Source organism: Manis pentadactyla, chromosome 10 (assembly GCF_030020395.1).
Source record: "Manis pentadactyla isolate mManPen7 chromosome 10, mManPen7.hap1, whole genome shotgun sequence".
Lineage (NCBI taxonomy): Eukaryota > Metazoa > Chordata > Mammalia > Pholidota > Manidae > Manis > Manis pentadactyla.
The window spans coordinates 81,582,371-81,610,230 of record NC_080028.1 but is presented as its reverse complement, the minus strand read 5'-3'; the positions used below and the strand labels follow the sequence as shown (position 1 = coordinate 81,610,230).

At 39.6% G+C, this 27,860-nt stretch overlaps 1 protein-coding gene across 4 annotated transcripts in view; it reads left to right on the top strand.

The window, feature by feature from the left end:
* The window catches only part of NSMCE1 (NSE1 homolog, SMC5-SMC6 complex component), a 46,407-nt gene that overhangs the window by 2,855 nt on the left and 15,692 nt on the right, over positions 1-27,860 (top strand). For 3 of the 4 annotated variants that reach the window (XM_036916893.2, XM_036916892.2, XM_057487063.1), the window contains exon 2: positions 3,385-3,531. The exons of the other annotated variant lie outside the window; for it this stretch is intronic. In XM_036916893.2, coding sequence (XP_036772788.2) covers positions 3,385-3,531 — 147 coding nt within the window. The remainder of the gene's footprint in view (positions 1-3,384; positions 3,532-27,860) is intronic. 4 annotated transcript variants of the gene reach the window in all.

The window sequence follows — 27,860 nt, the reverse complement described above, 5'->3', positions numbered from 1 at the left end:
CTATTTGGATTTTAAAGTGATTGCTTTCAGTATTTCATTCTTAAGTGATATGTTTGCTGTAGGTTTTGTGGACGTCATTTAGTAGATAAAGGAAGTTTCTTTTTCTTCCAAGTTCGTTAAGAGTTTTTAGGTATGAGTAAGTCGAATTTTATCAATTGTATTTCTGTATCTGTTAAGATAATCATGTGCTTTTTCCCCTCTATTCTGTTAATATGATGACATACGTTGATTTTCTTTTCCTCCCCAGCTTCATTGCCATATTATTGACATAACATTGGGTTTATTTTCAATGTTGATTTCAAAATGTTAAACCGTTACTGGGATAAACTCAGATTGGTCATGGTGTATCATCCTTTTTTACATTGCTAAATTCTGTTTTAACATTTTGCTTTGGCCTATTGCAGCTATGTTTGTGAAAGATACTGGCTTTTCATTTTCCTTTCTTTTGAAGTCCTTGTTAGGTTTTAGTGCCCAACTTTTGTCAGCCTTATCAGATGATTTGGGGAGGGCTTGCTCTTCTTTTGGCTTTGAGATAGTTTGTGTAACATTTGAAATTAGTTGTTCCTAGAATGTTTGATAGAACTCCCCGATAAATCTGTTGGGACCTGATGCTTTTTTTGTGGGAAGATGGATTTTCCATAAAACGTCTTCAATGGTTATAAAACTTAATAGGTTTTTGACTCATTCTTTAGTTGGTTTTGAATGAATTTGCTGTGAGTTCGCACATATTTAAAACTTAGGATTGTTATAAGTTGTTTATAATATCCTTTCTATATGTTTACATCTGCAATTAGTTTCCCTTTTTGAGTCCAAACTTGTTTATTTTTAAGTTTTTTCTCTTAGAAAATCTCATCAGAGTTTTATCACTTTCATTACATTTTTTTCAAAGAATAATTTTGGTTTTGTTGATCTCAGGTGCACGTTTATTTTCTATTTCATTAATTTCCACTCTTCATTTATTTTCTCTGGGTTCAATTTGTTCTTACAGCTTCTTAAGATGGATGCCTAACTGATTAATTTTCATGCTTCCCTTTTTTAAAAAAGATAAACATTTAAGGCTATTAATTTCCCTCTTGTGCTTTAATTGCCTCCTGCCAGTATTTATGTATAATATTTTGTTGTTTTCAGTTCAAAATATTTTCTAATTTCCGTTAATAATTCTTTTGATAATGGATTATTTAGAAGTGTGTTTCTTAAATTCTAAGCAGGATTTTGTAGTTATCTTTTTGTTTCTGGTTTCCAAATTTATTGTGTTCTGAAGGACTACAAGCACACCCAGCACAGTTGTGCAATTGTGCAAATCTTTTCTCACCTTATTGATTTTTTTGTTCATTTCATCAGTTATTGAGAGGGATATGTTAAAATCTCCCACTATGGTTATGGATTGGTAGGTTTATAGTTCTGATCATTTTTGCTTTACTTGGTTTTGAGATTCTGTTATTAGGTGCCTAAATATTTTAAATTGTTCTGTCTTCTTGGGAATTGAACCTTTTTTATTAGTTTGTGGTGACTGTCTTTATCTCTAGTAATACTTTCTGCCTGAGCATCTATTTTGTGTCCTATTAATTCAGCCACACCAACTTTCTCTTGGTTAGCTCACAGAGTACATATTTTTCTATCCTTTTACTTTTAATTTTTTGACATTCTTATGTTTTCAAAGTAGCTCTTATAATAATATAGCTAGATTTTATTTACTACTCAACTTGATAAGTTTTTTATCTCTTTGGTCTAACAGCCTGGCTATGTCATCTGCTTAAAGACCGTTTCTTTGGGTAGCCCAAGTATCCAAAATTTCTAGGATGAAAGTCTGAATTTCTTAGCCCTGCACATTCTGTCGTGCCTAGAACAACCACTGGCAAATAAGGTACATAAAATGCAGTGGATGAGCAAAATGGTCCTAGTGATAGGAAGTAAACTTGGCAGGACTTGAGGGTTGGTCGCATCTGAGGCTGAGAGAGAGGAGGATCAGAGGTGGGTGCTCAGGTCTGCAGTATTTGTATGACTGTGTGGATGGTACCATCCAAACCGATGATTCGTGAAAGACTCAGGAGGAAAAGGGTTGAGGATTGTGGAAGGAGAAGATGAGTCCAATTTAGGATTTGTTGAAGTTGAGGTGCTAGTGAGATATTCTCACAGATACCTAATAGGCAGTCAGAGAAACTGGTCATGAGATAGTGCATCTTCTCAGCTCTGAGGTCCAGTTTATTATGCGGATTAAAAAGAACAATAACTAGCGTTTTTGTGTGTCTCCTATGTGCCAGGTCCTTGGCAAACCTTGGGTACTCATATCTCATTTAAACTCCATCTTATGCCTTAAAGATCGTTATTACTATTATCCCTATTGATAGATGAAACGACTGAGACTTTTAAGCACGTTAGCTAAAAATGTTTCTGTGCTGTATTTGCCTAAGGTAACAGTGAATTTCTTGTCATATCATGGCATCACCTGAAGTGACTGTTAAAACCTCACAGTTCCAGGCCCCTCTGCAGTCAGAACCTCCAGGAAAGGAGCCTGGGGATCTGTGTTTTTCATATGCAAGTTGGATGATTCTTAACATCCGGCAGGCCTGACAAGCACTCTTCTCAACACCACCTGTCTAGTTATAAGCCCACAGACTCTTAGCCCCCACACTGCGAACCTTCTCTGTGGTAGGAGCAGGCTTTTTGATCAGGGCTTGTGTAATGCTTTTTCAACTCTGATCTTTGTGGTTTGTGGAAAGACAGCATTTTAGTAGAAAGCAGGAGATTTAAAAAATACCCTGCAATTGTGCCATAACAGTTGTTTTGTTACTGGTTTGGGAAATGAGAAGAAAACTAGAATTTATTAAATATTTACGAGCAGTTCTCTAAGCAATGAACAGTATTCTAATTTTATAGCAAGAAAGTGGGGCCTCAGCTAAATGTATCCAAGGCCGTAGATCTGATAAATGGCTGAGCCAAGTTTCAGACCCAGAATTGTCTAGCAGTAAAAATAGCTAACACTTTTTTAGTGCTTAGTCTGTTCCCAGGTTTTTCTGTGTATTAATTCATTTAGTGCATAATTTAGTAATTCTGTGGAGGATGTTTCTGTCATTGTTCTCACTTTACAGATCAGAAACTGAAGCACATAGAGATCAGGTTTCCCCATTTCCTACACCTAAGATGGGGAGCAGGCTGTGAATACAGGCATTGTTGGGCTTCAGCATCCACACCTCTCACCACTGCCGAAACTAATTTGCCTAGACCCTAACTTTTGTCCTTTTCATTTTTGTACTATTCACCATGCTTAAATTGATTTTTAAAACTATAATAAACTTCTATTTGTTAATGTAAATTAGTACAAAACCTAGAGCATTGCTTTTGGTGTGCTTCAAGGTGACTAGATTTCATTTGCTTCTCTTTTAGCTCCTTCATACATGCAGGGCAGTACAAGAAGAATGGGCATCATGACTGATGTCCACCGGCGATTCCTCCAGTTGTTGATGACTCATGGAGTGCTGGAGGAATGGGACGTTAGGCGCTTGCAGAAGCACTGCTATAAAGTCCATGACCGTGAGTTCCATTTCCCTGTCCCAGGATGCTCTGGTACTGTATGATCAGGGACTGGTGGCAGTGGTATAATACCACGGACCCAGTCAACCTGTACTCCTGACCTGGGCATTCAAGTCTCTCACAATCTCATGCCAGCCCATCTGTCTCATCTCATCTTCGACTCTTTAGTTTTTTAAAGTAAGTCTGACATTTAGCCCAGTGGATAAGAACTTGGACTCTGAAGCTATATAGTTGTGGTTTACACTAAGGCTCCAGCACCCTCTCCAGCCTGAGTTTATCCTTCTCAAAAATGAGGATGATTAATTGTACTTGATACGTAGGGTGGTTCAGAGGCTTAAGAAACATTATATATATAAAACACCCAGCACAGGGAAACTGCTCAGTTGGCTATTGGTAGTAAGAGGTCCACTTAGCACAGCCTTAGAGTTTGGCATAGTTGGAGAAGTGCCATCCCTGCCCTGTGCCAGCTGTGGGCATTTGGAGCATCTTCTCAGTGGGTTGTTGGGAGTACAGATAGCATTCAGACATAGGACCCAGGTGCATGCTAAATTTTCAGTAACTGGCGGTGGCAGTAGAAGCAAGAGGAGCAATGTTGATAGGTTGGTGTAGTTAGTGTTAGGTCTTCCTGAGTTGAGTGTCAGTATGAGTAGGTCTTGTTGAGTGAAAAAGAAAGTTGACAAATTAAACTTACTGTATGATGTCATTATGTTTTTTTGTAAAATAACAGTTTTTGTGGTTCATGAGTACATATATCTGCATGTAAAAATGCAGAAGCATACTGGAAGGATTGCAACACACTCATGAGGTGTTTACCTTTGGGAAGAAGAGGAGTGGGATCGGTTTGTCACTACGAATCAGAAGATGCTTCATCTTTATCCTACAGTTGGCTCTTGAACAACATGATTTTGAACTGCGTGAATCCACTTACACGTGGATTTTTTCCAGTAAATATACAGTATCTGTAACTAGATGTGAGGCAGCAGATTTCATGGGTGGTGTGGAAAAGGAAAAATGTTGTACACGCATAGTGGCCTGTATGGGGATTGAACCTGCAAGCTTGGTGTTACTTACACTATTCTCTAATCAACTGAGCTGACCAGTGGCTATCTGGATCAGAGAGAAACACAAAGGCCTGAGAGGAGCAGAGGAGCTGAAGCCTGGGTTAGGCAATTCAGAGGAAGGAGGTGGGTAACCTTTGCCTTTTCCAAGTACGCTCCTCCCATCCAGGGCTTGATCCACATGCAGGCAGGTGTCAATCCTTGCAGGGGCCAGTAGAGCAATTAGTTCGCCCTCTACTTGCTCTGTGTTGGACTCCACAACCCTATTTCTTTTCTTCTTTTCTGCTCTTTGTTGCATCTGAAGTTAGTCGACCCATTTTATATACAATAGGCTATTAGTAGGTAAGTTTTTGGGAGAGTTAAAAATTATATGCAGATTTTCAGCTGCACAGGATATGGGTGCCCCTACTCCTTGCATTGTTCAAGAGTCAACTGTATTTTCTTTTACTAAAAAAAAATAAAGACTTGAAACAAGCATGGCATTATTAGGGTAGTCTAATAGTTGTCACTTGTGATTAATGGGAATATCTATCTCTGTATTTTTAATTTTCAAAGGAATAGTGGAGAAACAAGCAAGCCAAGCCAAGAGAGGTGAAGAAAGGTATGGGAGAGGCACAGAGTGAAGGGAAATGAGAAACGGTGATGTTTAGAGAACTGCAGATAGAGCCAAAATCAGATCCGAGAGTGTTCAGGGGTGTATGGGAGTCAGGACGGGAGAGACACAGTGAATATAGAAAGAATATTCTTTCATGATGTGCAGAAGAAGGAAGATCAAAGAGGGTGGCATGTTCAGGAAGAGGCAGGGTTTTAAGTGACTGGTTCATTGAGGTGTTCCATGGGAAATTCTGGGAGCTCGATAATGCGCACTAACAAATTAAGTGCTTGGAGGGGTTCTATAGTAAGGAAACCTGTTTAGCTTTGTTCAATCCTGTGTGTCTAAACTTAATTAACTTATAAATAACATACCTTGGGAAACCCTAAAAAAGAATGTATGATGTGTGGGAAGATAATAAGCTCTTTTCATATGTAGGTTTACAGATTGTGAAGAGCCTATGTACACCATAGTAATGTTTTTTTTTTAAGTTTAGTTCCATGGTTAATATGGACCTTTAGAAGGATTTGAAGCAGGGAAGTGACATAATTAGTGCTATGTTTGAGAACTGTCCCTCAGCAAAAACATATCTGCTCTTATTGCCTGCACTGTGGTAGGTAGGAGGTGAGAGCCTCTTTATGGAAAAGCAGTGTTAATCTGTCAAGCTAGCTTCTCTTGCTGTTTCAACGCACAACAGGACTTTAAACCTATCTTTCAATAATAATGCTTTTTAAATCTTTATTTATATGACAATTCATTCCTTTTCCCTTTTAGTTTCGTAAGTCCTGAATGTGAGGTTTAATGTTGATGGGGAAGTTTCATAGCTTAGTGCAAGGAGCCATATGATGATTTAGTACCAAGAATGAAAGTGTTTTTGCCTTTATTTGACCTTTAATGTTGTTGTGACCTAATTTAGGAAAGTCCTGTAGAATGTGTCTAGGAATTGATTTATTCTTCACACTTTATATGCCATTTCTGTGTATCAAGGTATGGTTACAGCAACGGCAGTGAGGATAGAACTATAGTTTGTTTTCTTCATTGAAAAGGAAAAAGCTTGTTCTCAAATGTTACTGTTATTTGAGAGATTGATTTAAAACAGGGAATGATGGAAAGAAGTGATCTCAAATGAAGTAGATACTTATAAGCCCTAATATTATTAATCTCCTTATCTTTTGAAGAGATGAAAGTCCCCTTTTACCAACTGGAAAAATATTTAGTTCCTAAGACAGTTATGAAACAAAGGAATAATTGAAACTGCCCGTTATTCTTATTATAGTTTCTCTCTGTGTTCATACAGTTTATCAAAGCACTTCCCATTTTTGGCTTTGGTTTGAGCTCTCTTCTTATTGTCATTAGGGTGAAAATAAATTCCCCCATTGTTCTGGCTAGTGAAAAGTTTATATTTTGTGCTGATGTCCTGGTGTAAAGCCTTGCATCTGGCTTTTCTGAATGGTATTTGGGGAACTGTGTTCTCAGAGCACCTTAGATTTGAGCCAGAGCTTGCATACATGCATTGTCCAACACAACTTCCTGAGAATCTTATGTGAGCCAGGCCTCTCTTCTATGGCCTGGTGACACAGAGGTAAAGCTTAACTTTGCCTTGGGTCTTGTGAATCATACAGATACTGAATCAGATGATTCCAGTATAAACCCCCTTGATGGAAGTAGGTACAGGAGGCCTAGGGAGTGATAGTTAAGAAGACTTGGATTTGAGGATTTCTACTTCTGAACAAGTTAGACTAATGGAGCAATTTACCCTTCTGTCTGAAACAATTAAAAATGGGCAACATATATGAAACATTGGACATTAGTCAGTGAATGACATCATCTCTTATGAGATAAGCAATGAGGGTTTTTTTCCCCTCTTGACACCAAATTTGTGTTGTCTTTTCCAACACGACCTCTCCAGTTCTCTGGATACCACCCGGGTGTTCAGTAACTCAATTTATTCTGATACTACCTGGAGTCAGTGTCAGATCCCACAATTAAAGGGGCTCATGTCCGACAAGACTGATTCCATTTCAGGTGCCAGTCACAAGTCCTACTTTTGACCTAATGGCTATAAATCAGGGGTCCCTGAGACCTCCCTCCTGAGGTTCAGTAATTTGCTAGATTGGCTCCAGAACTTATGAAAACACTTTACTTACATTTGCTGGCTTACTGTAAAGGATACAGCTCAGGAACAGCCACATGGAAGGTATGAATAGGGTAGGATATATGTGGAACTTCCATTCTCTGCCAGCACCTTGATATGTTCACCATCCTGGAAGCTCTCTAGGTCCCATCATTTGGGTGATATTTGGAAGATTTCATTACATATGCACAATTGATTAAATCACTGGTCATTGGTGATTAGCTCAATCTCTAGCCCCTTTCCTCTCCCCAGAGTTGGGGGATGGGACTGCAAGTTACAAGCTTCTAATCAAGGCTTGGTCTTTCTGGCAATCACCCCCCATCCTGAAGTTATTTAGGGACCTGCCAAGAGTTGCCTTATTAGAACAAAAAACACTCCTATCACACTATCATTCAGATTCAGAAAATCCCAAGGGTTTTAGGAACTCTGTGCCAGGAACTGGTGTAAAGACCAAGTATCTTTCTTGTACCACCAGTAGAAATGTGGTGAGCACTAAAAACTGATCACCAAAGGAACTATCTGAGAAGCTAGGGAAAGGACCAGTCGAGAGGATTAGAGAGAAACAATGCGGAATGTTCACACAGGGCTGTCAATAGTGCCTGTCCCAGGGCCAGATGGCTTTACTGGTGAATTCTACCAAACATTTAAGGAGAAAGTAATACCATTCTCACCCATATTCTTCCAGAAAATTGAAGAGAAGGGATCACTTCCCAACTCATTTTGTGACTAGAAACTAATTTTTCTTGATACCAAAACCAAAGGCAGAGCAAGGAGAGAAAAACTAAAGACCAAGATGCTACATGAATATAGGTGCTAAATTCTAAACATAGTTTTAGCAAATCTATTCTAGCAATATATAAAAGATTGATACAGTATGACCAAGTGGGGTTCATCCCAAGAATGCAGGGTGGTTTATGCTTGAAAATCAATTGGTATAATTCACCATATTAACAAACTAAAAGAGAAAAACTATGCGATCATCTTTTTTTTTTTTTTTTTTGGTATCATTAATCTACAATTACATGAAGGACATTATGTTTACTAGGCTCCCCCCTTCACCAAGTCCCCCCCACATCCCCATTCACAGTCACTGTTCATCAACATAGTAAGATGCTGTAAAAATCACTACTTGTCACCAAGTTCACAGTCACTGTCCTTCAACATAGTAAGATGCTGTAAAATCACTACTTATCTTCTCTGTGTTGCACAGCCCTCCCCGTACCCCCCCAACACTATACATGCTAATCGTAATGCCCCCTTTCTTTTCTTCCTGCCCTTATCCCTCCCTTCCCTCCCATCCTCCCCAGTGCCTTTCCCTTTGGTAACTATTAGTCCATTCTTGGGTTCTGTGCTTCTGCTGCTGTTTTGTTCCTACAGTTTTCTTTTGTTCTTATACTCCACATATGAGTGAAATCATTTGGTACTTGTCTTTCTCCGCCCGGCTTATTTCACTAAGCATAATACCCTCTAGCTCCATCCATGTTGTTGCAAATGGTAGGATTTGTTTTCTTCTCATGGCTGAATAATATTCCATTGTGTATATGTACCACATCTTCTTTATCCATTCATCTACTGATGGACACTTAGGTTGCTTCCATTTCTTGGCTATTGCAAATAGTGCTGCGATGAACATAGGGGTGCATCTGTCTTTTATAAACTGGAGTGCTGCATCCTTAGGGTAAATTCCTAGGCATGGAATTCCTTGGTCAAATGGTAAGTCTATTTTGAGCATTTTGAGGAACCTCCATATTGCTTTCCACAATGGTTGAACTAATTTACATTCCCACCAGCAGTGTAGGAGGGTTCCCCTTTCTCTACAACCTCACCAACATTTGTTGTTGTTTGTCTTTTGGATGGTAGCCATCCTTACTGGTAAGAGGTGATATCTCATTGTGGTTTTATTTTTTTTTAATAATTATTTTTTATTGAAGGGTAGTTGACGCACAGTATTACATTACATTAGTTTCAAGTGTACAACACAGTGGTAGAACATTTATATACATAATTCTAGGTTCCAGCTATCACCCTACCAAGCTGTTACAATATCTTGACTATATTCCTTATGCTATACATTACATCCCGGTTACTTATTTATTTTACCATTGGAAGTCTGTCCTTTTTTTTTTTTTTTTTTTTTTTTTTTTGTGAGGGCATCTCTCATATTTATTGATCAAATGGTTGTTAACGACAATAAAATTCTGTACAGGGGAGTCAGTGCTCAATGCACAATCATTAATCCACCCCAAGCCTAATTTTCGTCAGTCTCCAATCTTCTGAGGCATAACAAACAAGTTCTTACATGGAGAACAAATTCTTACATAATGAATAAGTTACATAGTGAACAGTACAAGGGCAGTCATCACAGAAACTTTCGGTTTTGCTCATGCATTATAAACTCTAAACAATCAGTTCAAATATGAATACTCATTTGGTTTTTATACTTGATTTATATGTGGATACCACATTTCTCTCTTTATTATTATTATTTTTAATAAAATGCTGAAGTGGTAGGTAGATGCAAGATAAAGGTAGAAAACATAGTTTAGTGTTGTAAGAGAGCAAATGTAGATGATCAGGTGTGTGCCTGTAGACTATGTGTTAATCCAAGCTAGACCAGGGCAATAAAACATCCACATATGCAGAAGATTTCTCTCAGAACAGGGGGGGTGAGGTTCTAAGCCTCACCTCTGTTGATCCCCAATTTCTCACCTGATGGCCCCCCTGCGACTGTGCCTGTCTTAGGTTGTCCCTCCCTTGAGGAATCTTACCCGTCTCTGGCTAACCAGTCATCTTCCGGGGCCATACAGGGAAATGTGAAGTTGGTAAGTGAGAGGGAAGCCTTATTGTTTGAAAAGGTTAGCTTTTTAATTCTTTGCATATTTATGCCCTGTGGCTTCTATGCCCAGCATTTGTCTTGAGGTATCTTTACCACTTGGAGGAGTTATGATACTCGGTAAATTTGATATGAGGCACGAATTCTATTTAAGAATTTGTTGTAATTAGGAAGGAAGAAGAAAAGCTATAGAAGTAGCAGGCGGGAGAAAACATGGGAAGATTGATTATTTCTTTGACATATCTTCTTGTAGAGTAACTTCAGCATGTATATATTTTAAGCTACTACTTAAATTGCGCACACACATTAACATAATAGGAGTATAGTTACATAACCAAAGCATACCTGTAATTACCAGCCATCTCCAGTGAAACCAAGAAAACCAGTTAGGCACCCTAGGCATTTGTGAAAACTTATCAATGATATGATGGTTATTATCTAACTGAATTTGAATAGTTTGAGAAAAATCAGACAAATTAAAACAACCCATTCCTGGGCACTGTTCACATGCCATATGTTCTTTTAACAGTAAATAGTCTGTAGTTGTAAGATTTTGGAGCGCTACAATTTGCACTTCTCCTAATTCTTGGTTGAGTTCCAACAGTATAGATCCAGTCAAATTTGTTGTTTTACTGTATGCACAGGCCAGCTTAGATATCTCCTTCATTCCCATGGCAAGTCCAGGAGCTGGTGGGATGAGTGCATCTACAGCTGTAGCAGTGCGTGGATCTTTGTTGGGGTTTTTTGATGATCATCTTCTGGCATGAGTCTTCCAGAGAGTGCAGATGTTGGAAGTTCTTTTTCATATCGTATCTTAGTTCATTTTCGGGGTAGCCCAATTAGGCTTTGATCCTCTGTATAAACACAAACAGACCCTTTGCCTACACTTTTATATGCCCTTTATACCCTTGTGTAGAACTCGTTGGAGGTTACCACACAGGAACTGCCCTTTTTTTTTTTTTTTTGCTTTGTTTTTGGTATCACTAATCTACACTTACATGACGAATATTATGTTTACTAGGCTCTCCCCTATACCAGGTCTCCCCTATAAACCCCTTTACAGTCACTGTCCATCAGCATAGTAAAATGTTGTAGAATCACTACTTGCCTTCTCTGTGTTGTACAGCCCTCCCTTTTCTCCTACCCCCCCATGCATGTTAATCTTAATACCCCCCTACTTCTCCCCCCCTTATCCCTCCCTACCCACCCATCCTCCCCAGTCCCTTTCCCTTTGGTACCTGTTAGTCCATTGTTGAGTTCTGTGATTCTGGTGCTGTTTTGTTCCTTCAGTTTTTCCTTTGCTCTTATATTCCACAGATAAGTGAAATCATTTGGTATTTCTCTTTCTCCGCTTGGCTTGTTTCACTGAGCATAATACCCTCCAGCTCCATCCATGTTGCTGCAAATGATTGGATTTGCCCTTTTCTTATGGCTGAGTAGTATTCCATTGTGTATATGTACCACATCTTCTTTATCCATTCATCTATTGATGGACATTTAGGTTGCTTCCAATTCTTGGCTATTGTAAATAGTGCTGCAATAAACATAGGGGTGCATCTGTCTTTCTCAAACTTGATTGCTGTGTTCTTAGGGTAAATTCCTAGGAGTGCAATTCCTGGGTCAAATGGTAAGTCTGTTTTGAGCATTTTGATATACCTCCATACTGCTTTCCACAATGGTTGAACTAGTTTACATTCCCACCAGCAGTGTAGGAGGGTTCCCCTTTCTCCACAGCCTCGCCAACATTTGTTGTTGTTTGTCTTTTGGATGGCAGCCATCCTTACTGGTGTGAGGTGATACCTCATTGTAGTTTTAATTTGCATTTCTCTGATAATTAGCGATGTGGAGCATCTTTTCATGTGTCTGTTGGCCATCTGTATTTCTTTTTTGGAGAACTGTCTGTTCAGTTCCTCTGCCCATTTTTTAATTGGGTTATTTGTTTTTTGTTTGTTGAGGCGTGAGAGCTCCTTATATATTCTGGACGTCAAGCCTTTATCGCATGTGTCATTTTCAAATATATTCTCCCATACTGTAGGGATCCTTCTTGTTCTATTGATGGTGTCTTTTGCTGTACAGAAGCTTTTCAGCTTAATATAGTCCCACTTACTCATTTTTGCTGTTGTTTTCCTTGCCCGGGGAGATATGTTCAAGAAGAGGTCACTCATGTTTATGTCTAAGAGGTTTTCGCCTATGTTTTCTTCCAAGAGTTTAATGGTTTCATGGCTTACATTCAGGTCTTTGATCCATTTTGAGTTTACTTTTGTATATGGGGTTAGACAATGGTCCAATTTCATTCTCCTACATGTAGCTGTCCAGTTTTGCCAGCACCACCTGTTGAAGAGACTGTCATTTCGCCATTGTATGTCCATGGCTCCTTTATCAAATATTAATTGACCATATATGTCTGGGTTAATGTCTGGATTCTCTAGTCTGTTCCATTGGTCTGTGGCTCTGCTCTTGTGCCAGTACCAAATTGTCTTGATTACTATGGCTTTATAGTAGAGCTTGAAGTTGGGGAGTGAGATCCCCCCTACTTTATTCTTCTTTCTCAGGATTGCTTTCGCTATTCGGGGTCTTTGGTGTTTCCATATGAATTTTTGAATTATTTGTTCCAGTTCATTGAAGAATGTTGCTGGTAATTTCATAGGGATTGCATCAAATCTGTATATTGCTTTGGGCAGGATGGCCATTTTAACGATATTAATTCTTCCTAGCCACGAGCATGGGATGAGTTTCCATCTGTTAGTGTCCCCTTTAATTTCTCTTAAGAGTGACTTGTAGTTTTCAGAGTATAAGTCTTTCACTTCTTTGGTTAGGTTTATTCCTAGGTATTTTATTTTTTTTGATGCAATTGTGAATGGAGTTGTTTTCCTGATTTCTCTTTCTGTTGGTTCATTATTAGTATATAGGAAAGCCACAGATTTCTGTGTGTTGATTTTGTATCCTGCAACTTTGCTGTATTCCGATATCAGTTCTAGTAGTTTTGGGGTGGAGTCTTTAGGGTTTTTTATGTACAGTATCATGTCATCTGCAAATAGTGACAGTTTAACTTCTTCTTTACCAATCTGGATTCCTTGTATTTCTTTATTTTGTCTGATTGCCGTGGCTAGGACCTCCAGTACTATGTTAAATAACAGTGGAGAGAATGGGCATCCCTGTCTAGTTCCCGATCTCAGCGGAAATGCTTTCAGCTTCTCGCTGTTCAATATAATGTTGGCTGTGGGTTTATCATAGATGGCCTTTATTATGTTGAGGTACTTGCCCTCTATTCCCATTTTGCTGAGAGTTTTTAACATGAATGGATGTTGAACTTTGTCAAATGCTTTTTCAGCATCTATGGAGATGATCATGTGGTTTTTGTCTTTCTTTTTGTTGATGTGGTGGATGATGTTGATGGACTTTCGAATGTTGTACCATCCTTGCATCCCTGGGATGAATCCCACTTGGTCATGGTGTATGATCCTTTTGATGTATTTTTGAATTCAGTTTGCTAATATTTTATTGAGTATTTTTGCATCTACGTTCATCAGGGATATTGGTCTGTAGTTTTCTTTTTTGGTGGGGTCTTTGCCTGGTTTTGGTATTAGGGTGATGTTAGCTTCATAGAATGAGTTTGGGAGTATCCCCTCCTCCTCTATTTTTTGGAAAACTTTAAGGAGAATGGGTATTATGTCTTCCCTGTATGTCTGATAAAATTCCGAGGTAAATCCATCTGGCCCGGGGGTTTTGTTCTTTGGTAGTTTTTGGATTACCGCTTCAATTTCGTTGCTGGTAATTGGTCTGTTTAGATTTTCTGTTTCTTTCTGGGTCAATCTTGGAAGGTTATATTTTTCTAGGAAGTTGTCCATTTCTCCTAGGTTTCCCAGCTTGTTAGCATATAGGTTTTCATAGTATTCTCCAATAATTCTTTGCATTTCCGTGGGGTCCGTCGTGATTTTTCCTTTCTCATTTCTGATACTGTTGATTTGTGTTGACCCTCTTTTCTTCTTAATAAGTCTGGCTAGAGGCTTATCTATTTTGTTTATTTTCTCGAAGAACCAGCTCTTGGTTTCATTGATTTTTGCTATTGTTTTATTCTTCTCAATTTTATTTATTTCTTCTCTGATCTTAATTATGTCCCTCCTTCTGCTGACCTTAGGCCTCATCTGTTCTTCTTTTTCCAATTTCGATAATTGTGACATTAGACCATTCATTTGGGATTGCTCTTCCTTTTTTAAATATGCTTGGATTGCTATATACTTTCCTCTTAAGACTGCTTTTGCTGTGTCCCACAGAAGTTGGGGCTTAGTGTTGTTGTTGTCATTTGTTTCCATATATTGCTGGATCTCCATTTTGATTTGGTCATTGATCCATTGATTATTTAGGAGCGTGTTGTTAAGCCTCCATGTGTTCGTGAGCCTCTTTGCTTTCTTTGTACAGTTTATTTCTAGTTTTATGCCTTTGTGGTCTGAAAAGTTGGTTGGTAGGATTTCAATCTTTTGGAATTTTCTGAGGCTCTTTTTGTGGCCTAGTATGTGGTCTATTCTGGAGAATGTTCCATGTGCACTTGAGAAGAATGTGTATCCCGCTGCTTTTGGATGTAGAGTTCTATAGATGTCTATTAGGTCCATCTGCTCTACTGTGTTGTTCAGTGCTTCCGTGTCCTTACTTATTTTCTGCCCAGTGGATCTATCCTTTGGGGTGAGTGGTGTGTTGAAGTCTCCTAGAATGAATGCATTGCAGTCTATATCCCCCTTTAGTTCTGTTAGTATTTGTTTCACATATGCTGGTGCTCCTGTGTTGGGTGCATATATATTTAGAATGGTTATATCCTCTTGTTTGACTGAGCCCTTTATCATTATGTAGTGTCCTTCTTTATCTCTTGTTACTTTCTTTGTTTTGAAGTCTATTTTGTCTGATATTAGTACTGCAACCCCTGCTTTCTTCTCACTGTTGTTTGCTTGAAATATGTTTTTCCATCCCTTGACTTTTAGTCTGTACATGTCTTTGGGTTTGAGGTGAGTTTCTTGTAAGCAGCATATAGATGGGTCTTGCTTTTTTATCCATTCTGTTACTCTGTGTCTTTTGATTGGTGCATTCAATCCATTAACATTTAGGGTGACTATTGAAAGATATGTACTTATTGCCATTGCAGGCTTTAAATTCGTGGTTACCAAAGGTTCAAGGTTAGCCTCTTTAGTATCTTACTGCCTAACTTAGCTCGCTTATTGAGCTGTTATATACACTGTCTGGAGATTCTTTTCTTCTCTCCCTTCTTGTTCCTCCTCCTCGATTCTTCATATGTTGGGTGTTTTGTGCTGTGCTCTTTCTAGGAGTGCTCCCATCTAGAGCAGTCCCTGTAAGATGTTCTGTAGAGGTGGTTTGTGGAAAGCAAATTCCCTCAGCTTTTGTTTGTCTGGGAATTGTTTAATCCCACCGTCATATTTGAATGATAGTCGTGCTGGATACAGTATCCTTGGTTCAAGGCCCTTCTGTTTCATTGTATTAAATATATCATGCCATTCTCTTCTGGCCTGTAGGGTTTCTGTTGAGAAATCTGACGTTAGCCTGATGGGTTTCCCTTTATAGGTGACCTTTTTCTCTCTAGCTGCCTTTAACACTCTTTCCTTGTCCTTGATCTTTGCCATTTTAATTATTATGTGTCTTGGTGTTGCCCTTCTTGGATCCTTTCTGTTGGGGGTTCTGTGTATTTCCGTGGTCTGTTCGATTACTTCCTCCCCCAGTGTGGGGAAGTTTTCAGCAATTATTTCTTCTAAGATACTTTCCATCTCTTTTCCTCTCTCTTCTTCTTCTGGGACCCCTATAATACGGATATTGTTCCTTTTGGATTGGTCACACAGTTCTCTTAATATTGTTTCATTCCTGGAGATCCTTTTGTCTCTCTCTATGTCAGCTTCTATGCGTTCCTGTTCTCTGATTTCAATTCCATCAATGTCCTCTTGCATTCTATCCATTCTGCTTATAAACCCTTCCAGAGTTTGTTTCATTTCTGCGATCTCCTTTCTGGCATCTGTGATCTCCTTCCGGACTTCATCCCATTTCTCTTGCGTATTTCTCTGCATCTCTGTCAGCATGTTTATGATTCTTATTTTGAATTCTTTTTCAGGAAGACTGGTTAGGTCTGTCTCCTTCTCTGGTGTTGTCTCTGTGATCTTTGTCTGCCTGTAGCTTTGCCTTTTCATGATGATAGGAATAGACTGCAGAACTGGGACGAGTGACGGCTGGAAGGACTTCCTTTCTTGTTGGTTTGTGGCCCTCCTCTCCTGGGAGAACAGCGACCTCTAGTGGCTTGTGCTACGCAGCTGCACGTAGACAGGGCTTCTGCTTCCTGCCCGGCTGCTATGGAGTTAATCTCCGCTATTGCTGTGGGCGTGGCCTAGCTCGGGCAGCTACTCCAAAATGGTGGAGTCGCGTTGGAGCAGGAGCTGCTGGGAGGCTATTTATCTCCGTAAGGGGCCTCCCTGCTCCCTGCAGCCCAGTGGTTAGGGTGCCCAGAGATCCCGGATTCCCTACCTCTGGATTAAGTGACCCGCCCTGCCCCTTTAAGACTTCCAAAAAGCATCCGCCAAAACAAAACAACGCCCACCAAAAAAAAAGAAAAAAAAATTTTTTTAATTAAAAAAAAAAAAAAAAGTTTTTAATTAAAAAAAAAGGTGGTCGTTCGTTTTTCTTTATTCTCCGGTGCCAGCCTCAGGCCTCTGCTCACCGGTTGGTCTTTCTGCCCTGTTTCCCTAGTATTGGGGTCCCTATCTCTTTAAGACTTCCAAAAAGCGCTCGCCAAAACAAAACAGCAAAAAAGCAAAAAAAAAAAGGTTGCGCGCTTTTCTTATGTCCTCTGTGGCCCAGCCTCCAGTGCCTGCTCACTGTTCTTGCTGCCCTCTTTTCCTAGTATCGAGCGCCCTGCACTCTGGCCCGGATGGCGGGGGCTGGGTGTTCGGCAGTCCTGTGCTCCGTCTCCCTCCCGCTCTGCCTGCTCTTCTCCCGCCGGGAGCTGGGGGGAGGGGCGCTCGGCTCCCGCGGGGCCCGGGCTTGTATCTTACCCCCTTCGCCAGGCGCTGGGTTCTCTCAGGTGCGGATGTGGTCTGGATATTGTCCTGTGTCCTCTGGTCTTTATTCTAGGAAGGGTTGTCTTTGTTATATTTTCATAGATATATGTTGTTTTGGGAGATTTCCGCTGCTCTACTCACGCCGCCATCTTCCGCCCCTCTCGCCCTCATTGTGGTTTTAATTTGCATTTCTCTGACAACTAGTGATGTGGAGCATCTTTTCATGTGTCTGTTGGCCATCTGAATTTCTTCTTTGGAGAACTGTCTGTTCAGCTCCTCTGCCCATTTAAAAAAAAATTTTTATTTTGGTATCATTAATCTACAATTACATGAAAGACATTATGTTAACTAGGATCCTCCCTTCACCAAGTCCCCCCCACATACCCCTTCACAGTCACTGTCCATCAGTATAGTAAAATGCTGTAAAATCACTACTTGTCTTCTCTGTGTTGCACAGCCCTCCCAATGTCCCCCCCACGCTACACACTATACATGCTAATCATAATGCCCCCTTTCTTTTTCCCTGCCCTTATCCCTCCCTTCCCACCCATCCTCCCCAGTCCCTTTCCCTTTGGTAACTATTAGTCCATTCTTGGGTTCTGTTATTCTGCTGCTGTTCTGTTCCTTCAGTTTTCCTTTTTTCTTATACTCCACATATGAGTGAAATAATTTGGTACTTGTCTTTCTCCACTTGGCTTATTTCACTGAGCATAATACCCTCTAGCTCCATCCATGTTGTTGCAAATGGTAGGATCTGTTTTTTCCTTATTTCTGAGTAATATTCCATTGTGTATATGTACCACCTCTTCTTTATCCATTCATCTACTGATGGACACTTAGGTTGCTTCCATATCTTGGCTATTGTAAATAGTGCAGTGATAAACATAGGGGTGCATCTGTCTTTTTCAAACTGGAGTGCTGCATTCTTAGGGTAAATTCCTAGAAGTGGAATTCCTGGGTCAAATGGTATTTCTATTTTGAGCATTTTGAGGAACCTCCATACTGCTTTCCACAATGGTTGAACTAATTTACATTCCCACCAGCAGGGGAGGAGGGTTCCCCTTTCTCCACAACCTCGCCAACATTTGTTGTTGTTTGTCTTTTGGATGGTAGCCATCCTTACTGGTGTGAGGTGATATCTCATTGTGGTTTTAATTTTCATTTATCTGACAACTAATGATGTGGAGCATCTTTTCATGTGTCTGTTGGCCATCTGAATTTCTTCTTTAGAGAACTGTCTATTCAGCTCCTCTGCCCATTTTTTAAGAGGATTATTTGCTTTTTGTTTGCTGAGGTGTATGAGCTCTTTATATATTTTGGATGTCAAGCCTTTATCGGATCTGTCATTTTCGAATATATTCTCCCATACTGTAGGATACCTTTTTGTTCTATTGATGGTGTCCTTTGCTGTACAGAAGCTTTTCAGCTTGATATAGTCCCATTTGTTCATTTTTGCTTTTGTTTCCCTTGCCCGGGGAGATATGTTCAAGAAGAGGTCACTAATGTTTATGTCCATGAGATTTTTGCCTATGTTTTTTTCTAAGAGTTTTATGGTTTCATGACTTACATTCAAGTCTTGATCCATTTCGAATTTACTTTTGTGTATGGGGTTCGACAGTGATCCAGTTTCATTCTCTTACATGTAGCTGTCCAGTTTTGCCAGCACCATCTGTTGAAGAGACTGTCATTTCCCCATTGTATGTCCATGGCCCCTTTATCGAATATTAGTTGACCATATATGTTTGGGTTAATGTTTGGAGTCTCTATTCTGTTCCATTGGTCTTTGACTCTGTTCTTGTGCCAGTACCAAATTGTCTTGATTACTGTGGCTTTGTAGTAGAGCTTGAAGGTTGGGGAGCAAGATACCCCCCACTTTATTCTTCCTTCTCAGGATTGCTTTAGCTATTCGGGGTCTTTGGTGTTTCCATATGAATTTTTGAACTATTTGTTCCAGTTCATTGAAGAAAGCTGTTGGTAATTTGATAGGGATTGCATCGAATCTGTATATTGCTTTGGGCAGGATGGCCATTTTGACGATATTAATTCTTGCTAGCCAAGAGCATGGGATGTGTTTCCATTTGTTAGTGACCTCTTTAATTTCTCTTAAGAGTGTCTTATAGTTTTCAGGGTATAGGTCTTTCACTTCCTTGGTTAGGTTTATTTCTAGGTTTTTTTTTATTTTTATGCTATTGTGAATGGAATTGTCTTCCTGATTTCTCTTTCTATTAGTTTATTGTTAGTGTATAGGAAAGCCACAGATTTCTGTGTGTTAATTTTGGATCCTGCAACTTTGCTGTATTCCGATATTAGCTCTAGTAGTTTCGGAGTGGAGTCTTTAGGGCGTTTTATGTACAATATCATGTCATCTGCAAATAGTGACAGTTTAACTTCTTCTTTACCAATCTGGATTCCTTGTATTTCTTTGTTTTGTCTAATTGCCATGGCTAGGACCTCCAGTACTATGTTGAATAACAGTGGGGAGAGTGGGCATCCCTGTCTTGTTCCCAATCGCAGAGGAAAAGCTTTCAGCTTCTTGCTGTTCAGTATGATGTTGGCTGTGGGTTTATCATATATGGCTTTTATTATGTTGAGGTACTTGCCCTCTATACCCATTTTGTTGAGAGTTTTTATCATGAATGGATGTTGAATTTTATCGAATGCTTTTTCAGCATCTTTGGAGATGATCATGTGGTTTTTGTCTTTTTGTTGATGTGGTGGATGATGTTGATGGATTTTCGAATGTTGTACCATCCTTGTATCCCTGGGATGAATCCCACTTGGTCATGGTGTACGATCCTTTTGATGTATTTTTGAATTCGGTTTGCTAATATTTTTTTGAGTAGTTTTGCATCTACGTTCATCAGGGATATTGGTCTGTAGTTTTCTTTTTTGGTGGGGTCTTTACCTGGTTTTGGTATTAGGGTGATGTTGGCTTCATAGGATGAGTTTGGGAGTATTCCCTCCTCCTCTATTTTTTGGAAAACTTTAAGGAGAATGGGTATTATGTCTTTTCTGTATGTCTGATAAAATTCCGAGGTAAATCCATCTGGCCCGGGGATTTTGTTCTTTGGTAGTTTTTTGGTTACCGCTCAATTTCGTTGCTGGTAATTGGTCTGTGTAGATTTTCTGTTTCTTTCTGGGTCAGTCTTGGAAGGTTGTATTTTTCTAGGAAGTTGTCCATTTCTCCTAGGTTTCCCAGCTTGTTAGCATATAGGTTTTCATAGTACTCTCTAATAATTCTTTGTATTTCTGTGGGGTCCATTGTGATTTTTCCTTTCTCGTTTCTGATTCTGTTGATTTGTGTTGACTCTCTTTTCCTCTTAATAAGTCTGGCTAGAGGCTTATCTATTTTGTTAATTTTCTCAAAGAACCAGCTCTTGGTTTCATTGATTTTTTCTATTGTTTTATTCTTCTCAATTTTATTTATTTCTTCTCTGATCTTTTTTATGTCCCTCCTTCTGCTGACCTTAGGCCTCTTTTGTTCTTCTTTTTCCAATTTCGATAATTGTGACATTAGACCATTCATTTGGGATTGTTCTTCCTTCTTTAAATATGCCTGGATTGCTATATACTTTCCTCTTAAGACTCCTTTTGCTGTATCCCAGCGATCATCTTAATTGGTTCAGAAAACACTCTTGATGAACTATAATATTTACCCTGGCATGATGCAGCAGAAGTTTCCCACGGAAAACTAAAGGGGTCTTAAGGAGCAGGGTATAAGCAAGATAAACAAGACCTCAGGACTTAGAGCAGGAGAGAGGACTACCTGCAGAGTTAAAGAATCCAACATCTATTCCTTACAGAGGTCCTCAGCAAAGTTGGAAAATAAGGGAACTCCCTTAACCCAATTAAGGGGATTGATGTAAAACAAACAGCTAGTATCATACTTGACTGAAAGACCGAATACTTTTCTCCTAATGTCAGGAGTGAGACAAGAATGTCCATTTTAATTATTTCTGGTCCAGCCAGTGCACTCAGGCAAGAGAGAAAAAAAAGCCATCCAGATTGGAAGGAAGAAGTAAGACTGTCTGTTCACAGACATGATTATCAATCAGAAAATCTTCAAAATCTTCAAAAAATCTATTAGAATTAAAGAATGGGTTTGGTAAAGTTGCAGAATCTAAAAATCAGTTGTATTTCTACATGCTAGCAGTCAACCTTCAGAAATTAGATTTGAATAAAGCACCATTTATAATAGCATCAAAACATTGAAATACTTAGGAACAAATCTGACAAAAATCTGTAAGCCCTGTACACTGAAAAATACAAAACATTGCTGAGAGAAATCAAAGACGATCCAAATAAATAGGGAGACGTACTGTGTTCATGGGCTGGAAAACTCAATATTGCTAAAATAACAGTTCTCTCAAATTCATCTATAGTTTCAACTCAGTTCCAATCAAATCCCATCAGGGATTTTTGTAGAAATTGACATGATTCTAGAGTTTACATAGGAATGTAAAGGACCTAGAAGAGCCAAAAACTACTTTGGAAAAAAAAAACAACCACCAAACTTGGAGGATTAACACTGATTTAAGTTAATTATGATTATCTATCTGATTTTAAGATTTACATAGTTACTTTATCAAGATACTGTGATATTGGTATAAAGATAAACATACATATCAATGGAATAGAATAGAACCTAGAAGCAGACCCATACATAGACTGATAGCTGCTTTTTGAAGAAATGTAAAGGCAATTCAGTGGACATAGTCTTTTCAGAAAGTGATGCTGAAGTAATTGGATATCTTTATTAAAAAAAGTGAACCTTGAGCCATCCTTTGCACCATATACAAAAATTAACCCCAAAGGAATCGTAGACCTAAACATAAGACCTATAGCTATAAAACTTCTAGAAGAGAATATAGGAGAAAACCTTTGTGACCTTGGGTTAGGCAAAGATTTCTTAGCTATAAAACCAAAAGTATGATCTGAGAACAAATTGATAAACTGGACTTCAAAATTGAAAACTTCTCTTTAAAATATACTGTCTAGAGAATGAAAAGACAAGCCAAATTCTGGGAAAAAATATCTGAAAATCATACATCTGATAAAGGACTTCTATCAAGAATATAAAGAGAACTCTCAAAACTCAACAATTAGAGAACATACAACCAAAAAAAAATGGGCAAAAGACTTGAACAGACACTTCACGAAAGAAGTTATCTGGATGGCAAATAAGCACATGAAAAGATGCTCAATATTATGAGGCATTAGGGAAATGCAAACTAAAACCACAGTGAGATGACACTACATACCTATCAGAATGGCTAAAATGTAAAAGACTGCATACCTAGTATTGGGAGAAAATGGAGGAACTGGAACTCTCATTACTGTTGGGAATGTAAAATGGTGTAGCCATTTTGAAAAACAGTGTGGCAGTTTCATGACAGACATTTCTCTTTCATGTATTTGTTTTTAGACTACAGAGAAGTGAAGATACTTGTCCACACAAAGGCTTGTACATAAATATTCAGAGTAGGTTTACTTGTAATGGCTCCCAAGTTGGAAACACCTGATTGTCTATCAGTAGATGAATTGATAATTGGATTTTGGTATTATCTATCATCTAATTGACTACTACTTAGCAATAAAAAGGAATGAACTGTTGCTACATGCTACAGTGTGAATGACTCTCAAAATGATTTTGCTGAGTGGAAGGAGCCAGGCAAAACAGAGTATATACTCTGTGAATCCATTTACATACAATTCTAGACAATGTGTTCTTGGCTATAGTGACAGAAAGTTCAGTGGTTGTCTGGGTATGGCATAAGGGAAGGTTGTGAGGGTGGGGTAGAGAGAGATTACAAAGAGGTATGAGGAAACTTTTGGGGGGTGATAGATATGTTTATTATCTTGATTATGGTGTTGGTTTCAAGGGTGTATGCATATGTCAAAACTTATTAAATTGTGCACTTCAGGTGTGTATAGTTCATTGTATGTCAGTTATATCTCAACAAAACTGTTTTTAAAATATATCTGAACTTAAACCCACTTTGCTATTTGGTAGCTATATAACCTTGATCAAGTCACTAAGCCTCAGAGCTCTCATTTTCTTAGCTGTAAAGTGGGGCTGGAGATACCTGTCAGATTTATTTGTAAAGATTACAAATGTAATGTGTGGCATGTGCTGAAAGTCTGTAAGTGCCCAGTAAACAGTGAAATGTAAGGGTCTAATCATATTTTAAAAATATATAGCTTATTCTCTTGGTCCGGTAAGGCCCTGTGTCATCTTTGTGGGACTCTGAGAAAATAGATGCAGCATCCAGGAAATGTATTCCTCCTATCCTGTATGCAGGGCTTACTTGGAGAAGCACCTTTCTTGATGTCTGACTCACAAGGAAGTTGGTAAGTAGTTATGGAAAGTCTCTTTAGTTAATTTCCTAAAAACAACAAACATGGAAGCCTGAAGTGTCCAAGTGCCTCAAGGCTCCATGGGGAGTAGGTGCCTAAGCCTGGTGAGACTGTCATGGAATGCTGTTGCCTAGCAGAGGGCTTGAGGGTACCCCAAACCTGAGCCTGACTCTTGCTCAGAACTGCTATTTGATTTATCCTGTGGCTTTACTGAACAGAAGCAGAAAATTTCCACAGCCCACAGTTGCATGGCAGCAATTTCCTCAAAGTTGTTTGCCTTGTTAAAATGTTTTGGGGCTAGTCTTTCAGTTTTTTGGTTAAACAAGCTGGGTTTTTAGAGACTCATTGGGCCCAGCCTCCTCTTCTTACAAACCAAGAAGCAGAGACCCATAGGAGTTTGCCCAGCCACTTCTCACACTGGCTCCAGCCCCATTACTGCCAAATGTACATTCCAAATTAGTGCCAGATTCATTGAGGGACTTCCTTGCCTGAAGGGTTGCTTTTTAAATTTACTTTTTGTTTGGAAATAATTCCAAACTCACAGGAAAGTTGTAAGAATACAAGCTTTTCCCCTCTGAATCATTTGAGAGAGTAAGTTACCAATTTGAAGCTCCGTCACCCCTAAATAGCATGTTTCTTCTTAGTAAGGACATTCTCCTAAATAACTACAGGATAACCATTAAAATCAGGATATTAACATTGATACATCACTACCATCTAGTCCACACACCCCATGGAGTTTCTCCAGTTGTTCCAATATTATCTTTTTTTAGCAAAGGATCCTCCCCAAGGTCATGTGTTGCATTTAGTTGTTACATACATCTTTCTAGGCTCCTTCAATTGGGAATAATTCCTCAGTCTTTCCTTGACTTTTATGACCTTGATATTTTTGAAGATTATAGGCTTATTATTACAGGACATTGTTGATAGATATATAATGTGAACCATATCTGTAATTAAAGTTTTCTCTTAGGACATTTAAAAAGGTAGAAACAGGTAGAATTAATATCTCAAATACTATCTTTTCAACATGTAATCAATATAAAAAGTTACTAATAAGATATTTTTACATTTTTTATGTTACATCTTTGAAATCCAGAATGTATTTTATTCTTGAAATGTATCTTAATTTGGACTAGCCCCACTCCAAGTGCTCAGCTGTCATGTGTGTTGATTGCTGTATCGGACAGCAGGATTGTGGAATGTCACTCAGCATAGGTTTGTCTGATGCTTCCTCCTAATTAGATTCAGGTTATACTTTTTGCTTTTGCAGAAATAATATAGAAATGGTGTGTGTTCTGGCATATGATGTTGATTAAGATGGTGTCTTTTAGGTTTCTCCACTGTACAGTTACTCTGTTTCCTGTGTGATTAATAAGTATTTTGCTGGAGGTACTTTAAGACAAGGTAAATATCCCACTTTTATCCACTTAGACATAGCATCCATTAGTATTTCTTCCCTAAATTCATTCATTCTTTAATAGTTGCCAAATTGTGCTGTGGGATGGTGTTCTACACTCTCAAGCACTAACATTTTGTATTTAATTTGCTTTATTGTTATGTTTTGTGTTAATCTTAGTGGGTTTTAAAATTACCTATTGTCCTAAAGACAAATTAGGTAAAATAAAGTTTTAGATTAAAAAATTAAGATCTGACATTATTTCGGTGAGCAGAATAAGTAATACAATGTTCAGGCAAAAAGCCAGTTAACTGAAATGCATTTACCAAAAATAGATTAGTGAACCCAGTACCAGAGGAACATTGGGGTTTGATGGATATTTTCCATTTCTGTCTAACCTTTTGTCTGCCTTCATCCTGGTGTGTTTTTCTCATGCTGATTTACATGACTATGTTTGCTTTGTTGCCGGGGGTGCATATCTGGGGGCCCGTGCACATCACTAGGTGGTGTGCCTCAGTGCGGAGTCACCATGATGGAGCTGACATTGTGACTCGGGATTCCATCTTGCATCAGCAGTCATATTTGTAAGCACCTTCTCTTTCCAAGAAGGACTTGGTGATAATTAGAAGCTGGTTTCAAATAAAGTTTCTTCCTATTTTTAATGATTTCCTTGTACATCTCTCCCCTTTTGCTGTGATAAACAGTTAATAAGCTTACAACTGTCAGAACCCACTTGCCTTTCCACTTAAGGGGAATTAGGTCTGTGATCATAACTGAAGGTTGGAGTAAAATTAGCGTGGAAAGTACCATCTAAAATGTGACGTGACAGATTCTTTCTACATACAGAATTTTGTAACAGGCAGTTGTTATGAACTTAGACAAGAGTCTTTGGGTTCAGGAAGATCTGTAACCACAAGAAAACTAATGTTGCTTTCACGTCTCTGGGTCTTGAGGACTAGGTGTTGTTGTGCAGTGCAGGCAGCCAGGGTGGGACGGATCAGAGTCCTTTCAGGCCAGTATGGATTTGTTGAGATGGGACTTGTGTGTATTTCACTCTCCCCAAACGGACATCATCTGTTTTGGAATTCATTTTGTCCTGGATCCCAGGCAGGAGGGAGGTGATGTGTAGGTAGGGAGAGAACTGGGAATGGATTCTTCAACAGGATCACCACAAACACTGCTGGCAGGAACAGTGAAACTATTTTTTGAAGACACAGTTTCAAATCAAGAACTTGGGGTAGTTCTTTTACTTTCTGAGTCTCAGCTTTCTGTTTTCTAAAGGAAATCTTGTCTACCTCATGGAAAAGTTGTAAGGATTAAACAAGGGAACTTCAGTGCTTGGCACAGAGTCCTTCCTAGAACATGTCTAGGACGTGCTACTTGCCGACCCTTCCTTCCTTCTGGTCGTCTCTGTGTCATCTAACCCCAGATCGCAGGGATATGGTGGGATATAGTGACTCTCTGGAGATCCATAATGTTGGCAAATCATGTGCTAGGAATTATTATGTAGACTATAGGGCTAAACTTCTGATGCTGGTATTTTCTCAGAAAATCCAGAAATTGGGGTCACCATTTCCTTTTGGAAGGAAATGACAAGTGCAGATGCTGAGATGGGGAGGAGCTGTGTGTGTGAGCAACAGAAAGAAGGCCAGCGTGATTGGAGTGTGCAGCAAGGGGAATGCTTAGCAGGAACTACACAGGAGTGTGGCTGAGGGTGATGGGAGCCACCATGGCCCCGGGTGGGGAGTGCGGGGATCTGGCCCCGTTCTGGCTGCATGTGGAGGACAGGTGTTGGGGGCTAGAGTAGAGTCTGGGAGAGCACCACCCTCCAGGGATGAGGTGGTGGGGGTTCAAGAGAGTGCGGTGGTGAACTGGAGCAAAGTGGCCAGAGTCACCTCTCTCAGCACCACAGGCCCATGCACACCATTCAGCAGCCTTCCTAATCCCTGTTGGGACTGGTGCTGAGCAAAGTCCTGCACATGGAAATAAGCAAAACCAACCAAACGAGAACCAAGTCTATTTATTCAGAACTTGCTCCAGCCAGGGAGTCAGCTACCGTCCCTTGTGGTTTGGCAGAGACCCAGTGGCAGGGAGAGGAGTGCGGAAGATGGAAGGCTTCAGGTGTGCCCTGCCTGGAGTACGACTTGGGGAAGCTGGAGGCGGGCTGACTGGCAGCAGGCATCTTGTGATTGGTTAGGGGAGTGTATTTGGCTTTCTCTGGTTGGTCCTAAATTTGAAGCTTGAATGAAAATTAGGAAAGCTATCAGTTATTAATCAAGTCTGGGTCATTTTGAGCAGATTATCACAGGGGTTATTGTTTGGCTTCCTGGACCAGTTGCTAGAGGCTGACTTCCTACAAGGCTGACTTACAGGTAGCAGGCTGGCTCCCCGAGCTGCTTACTGTGGATAATGGGGTGCTTCCCTGTGCTCGTTGCTGCAGATTATCAGCTGTGTGAGGTGCCCATTGTCTGTTTGCATATTCATCTCTCAGAAGAAGAGTGTGTCAGTCTGTTCTTCTGAGTTGTTCACATTCCAGCCTGTGTGGGAAACCACAACTTCTTATCTGGCAGGTCAGGGAAGAGTGGCCTAATTAGTCACTGTGTGGGTTCCAGCCCACATCAGAACTTGAAACTGGTAGAATGTCAGTGGTATCTGGCTTACTGGCACAGTGTGCTCTGCACTGTTTTCTAATTTTTTAAAATGAATTGCCATGTTAAAAAAGACCAGTTAGGAGATTTCCCATGAAAACCTGAAGATTGAGCACATGGCTGGAGCAGAAAAGCCATACTTCTTTTGATGGGACATGTGCTCTCCACTAGAATTACTGTGCCCACTCTTGTCTGTGTCTGTGCTTCTGCCTGGCCTCTGTGGCATCTGACTTGTCAGGGGCAGTGAGCTTTGCCTGAAATC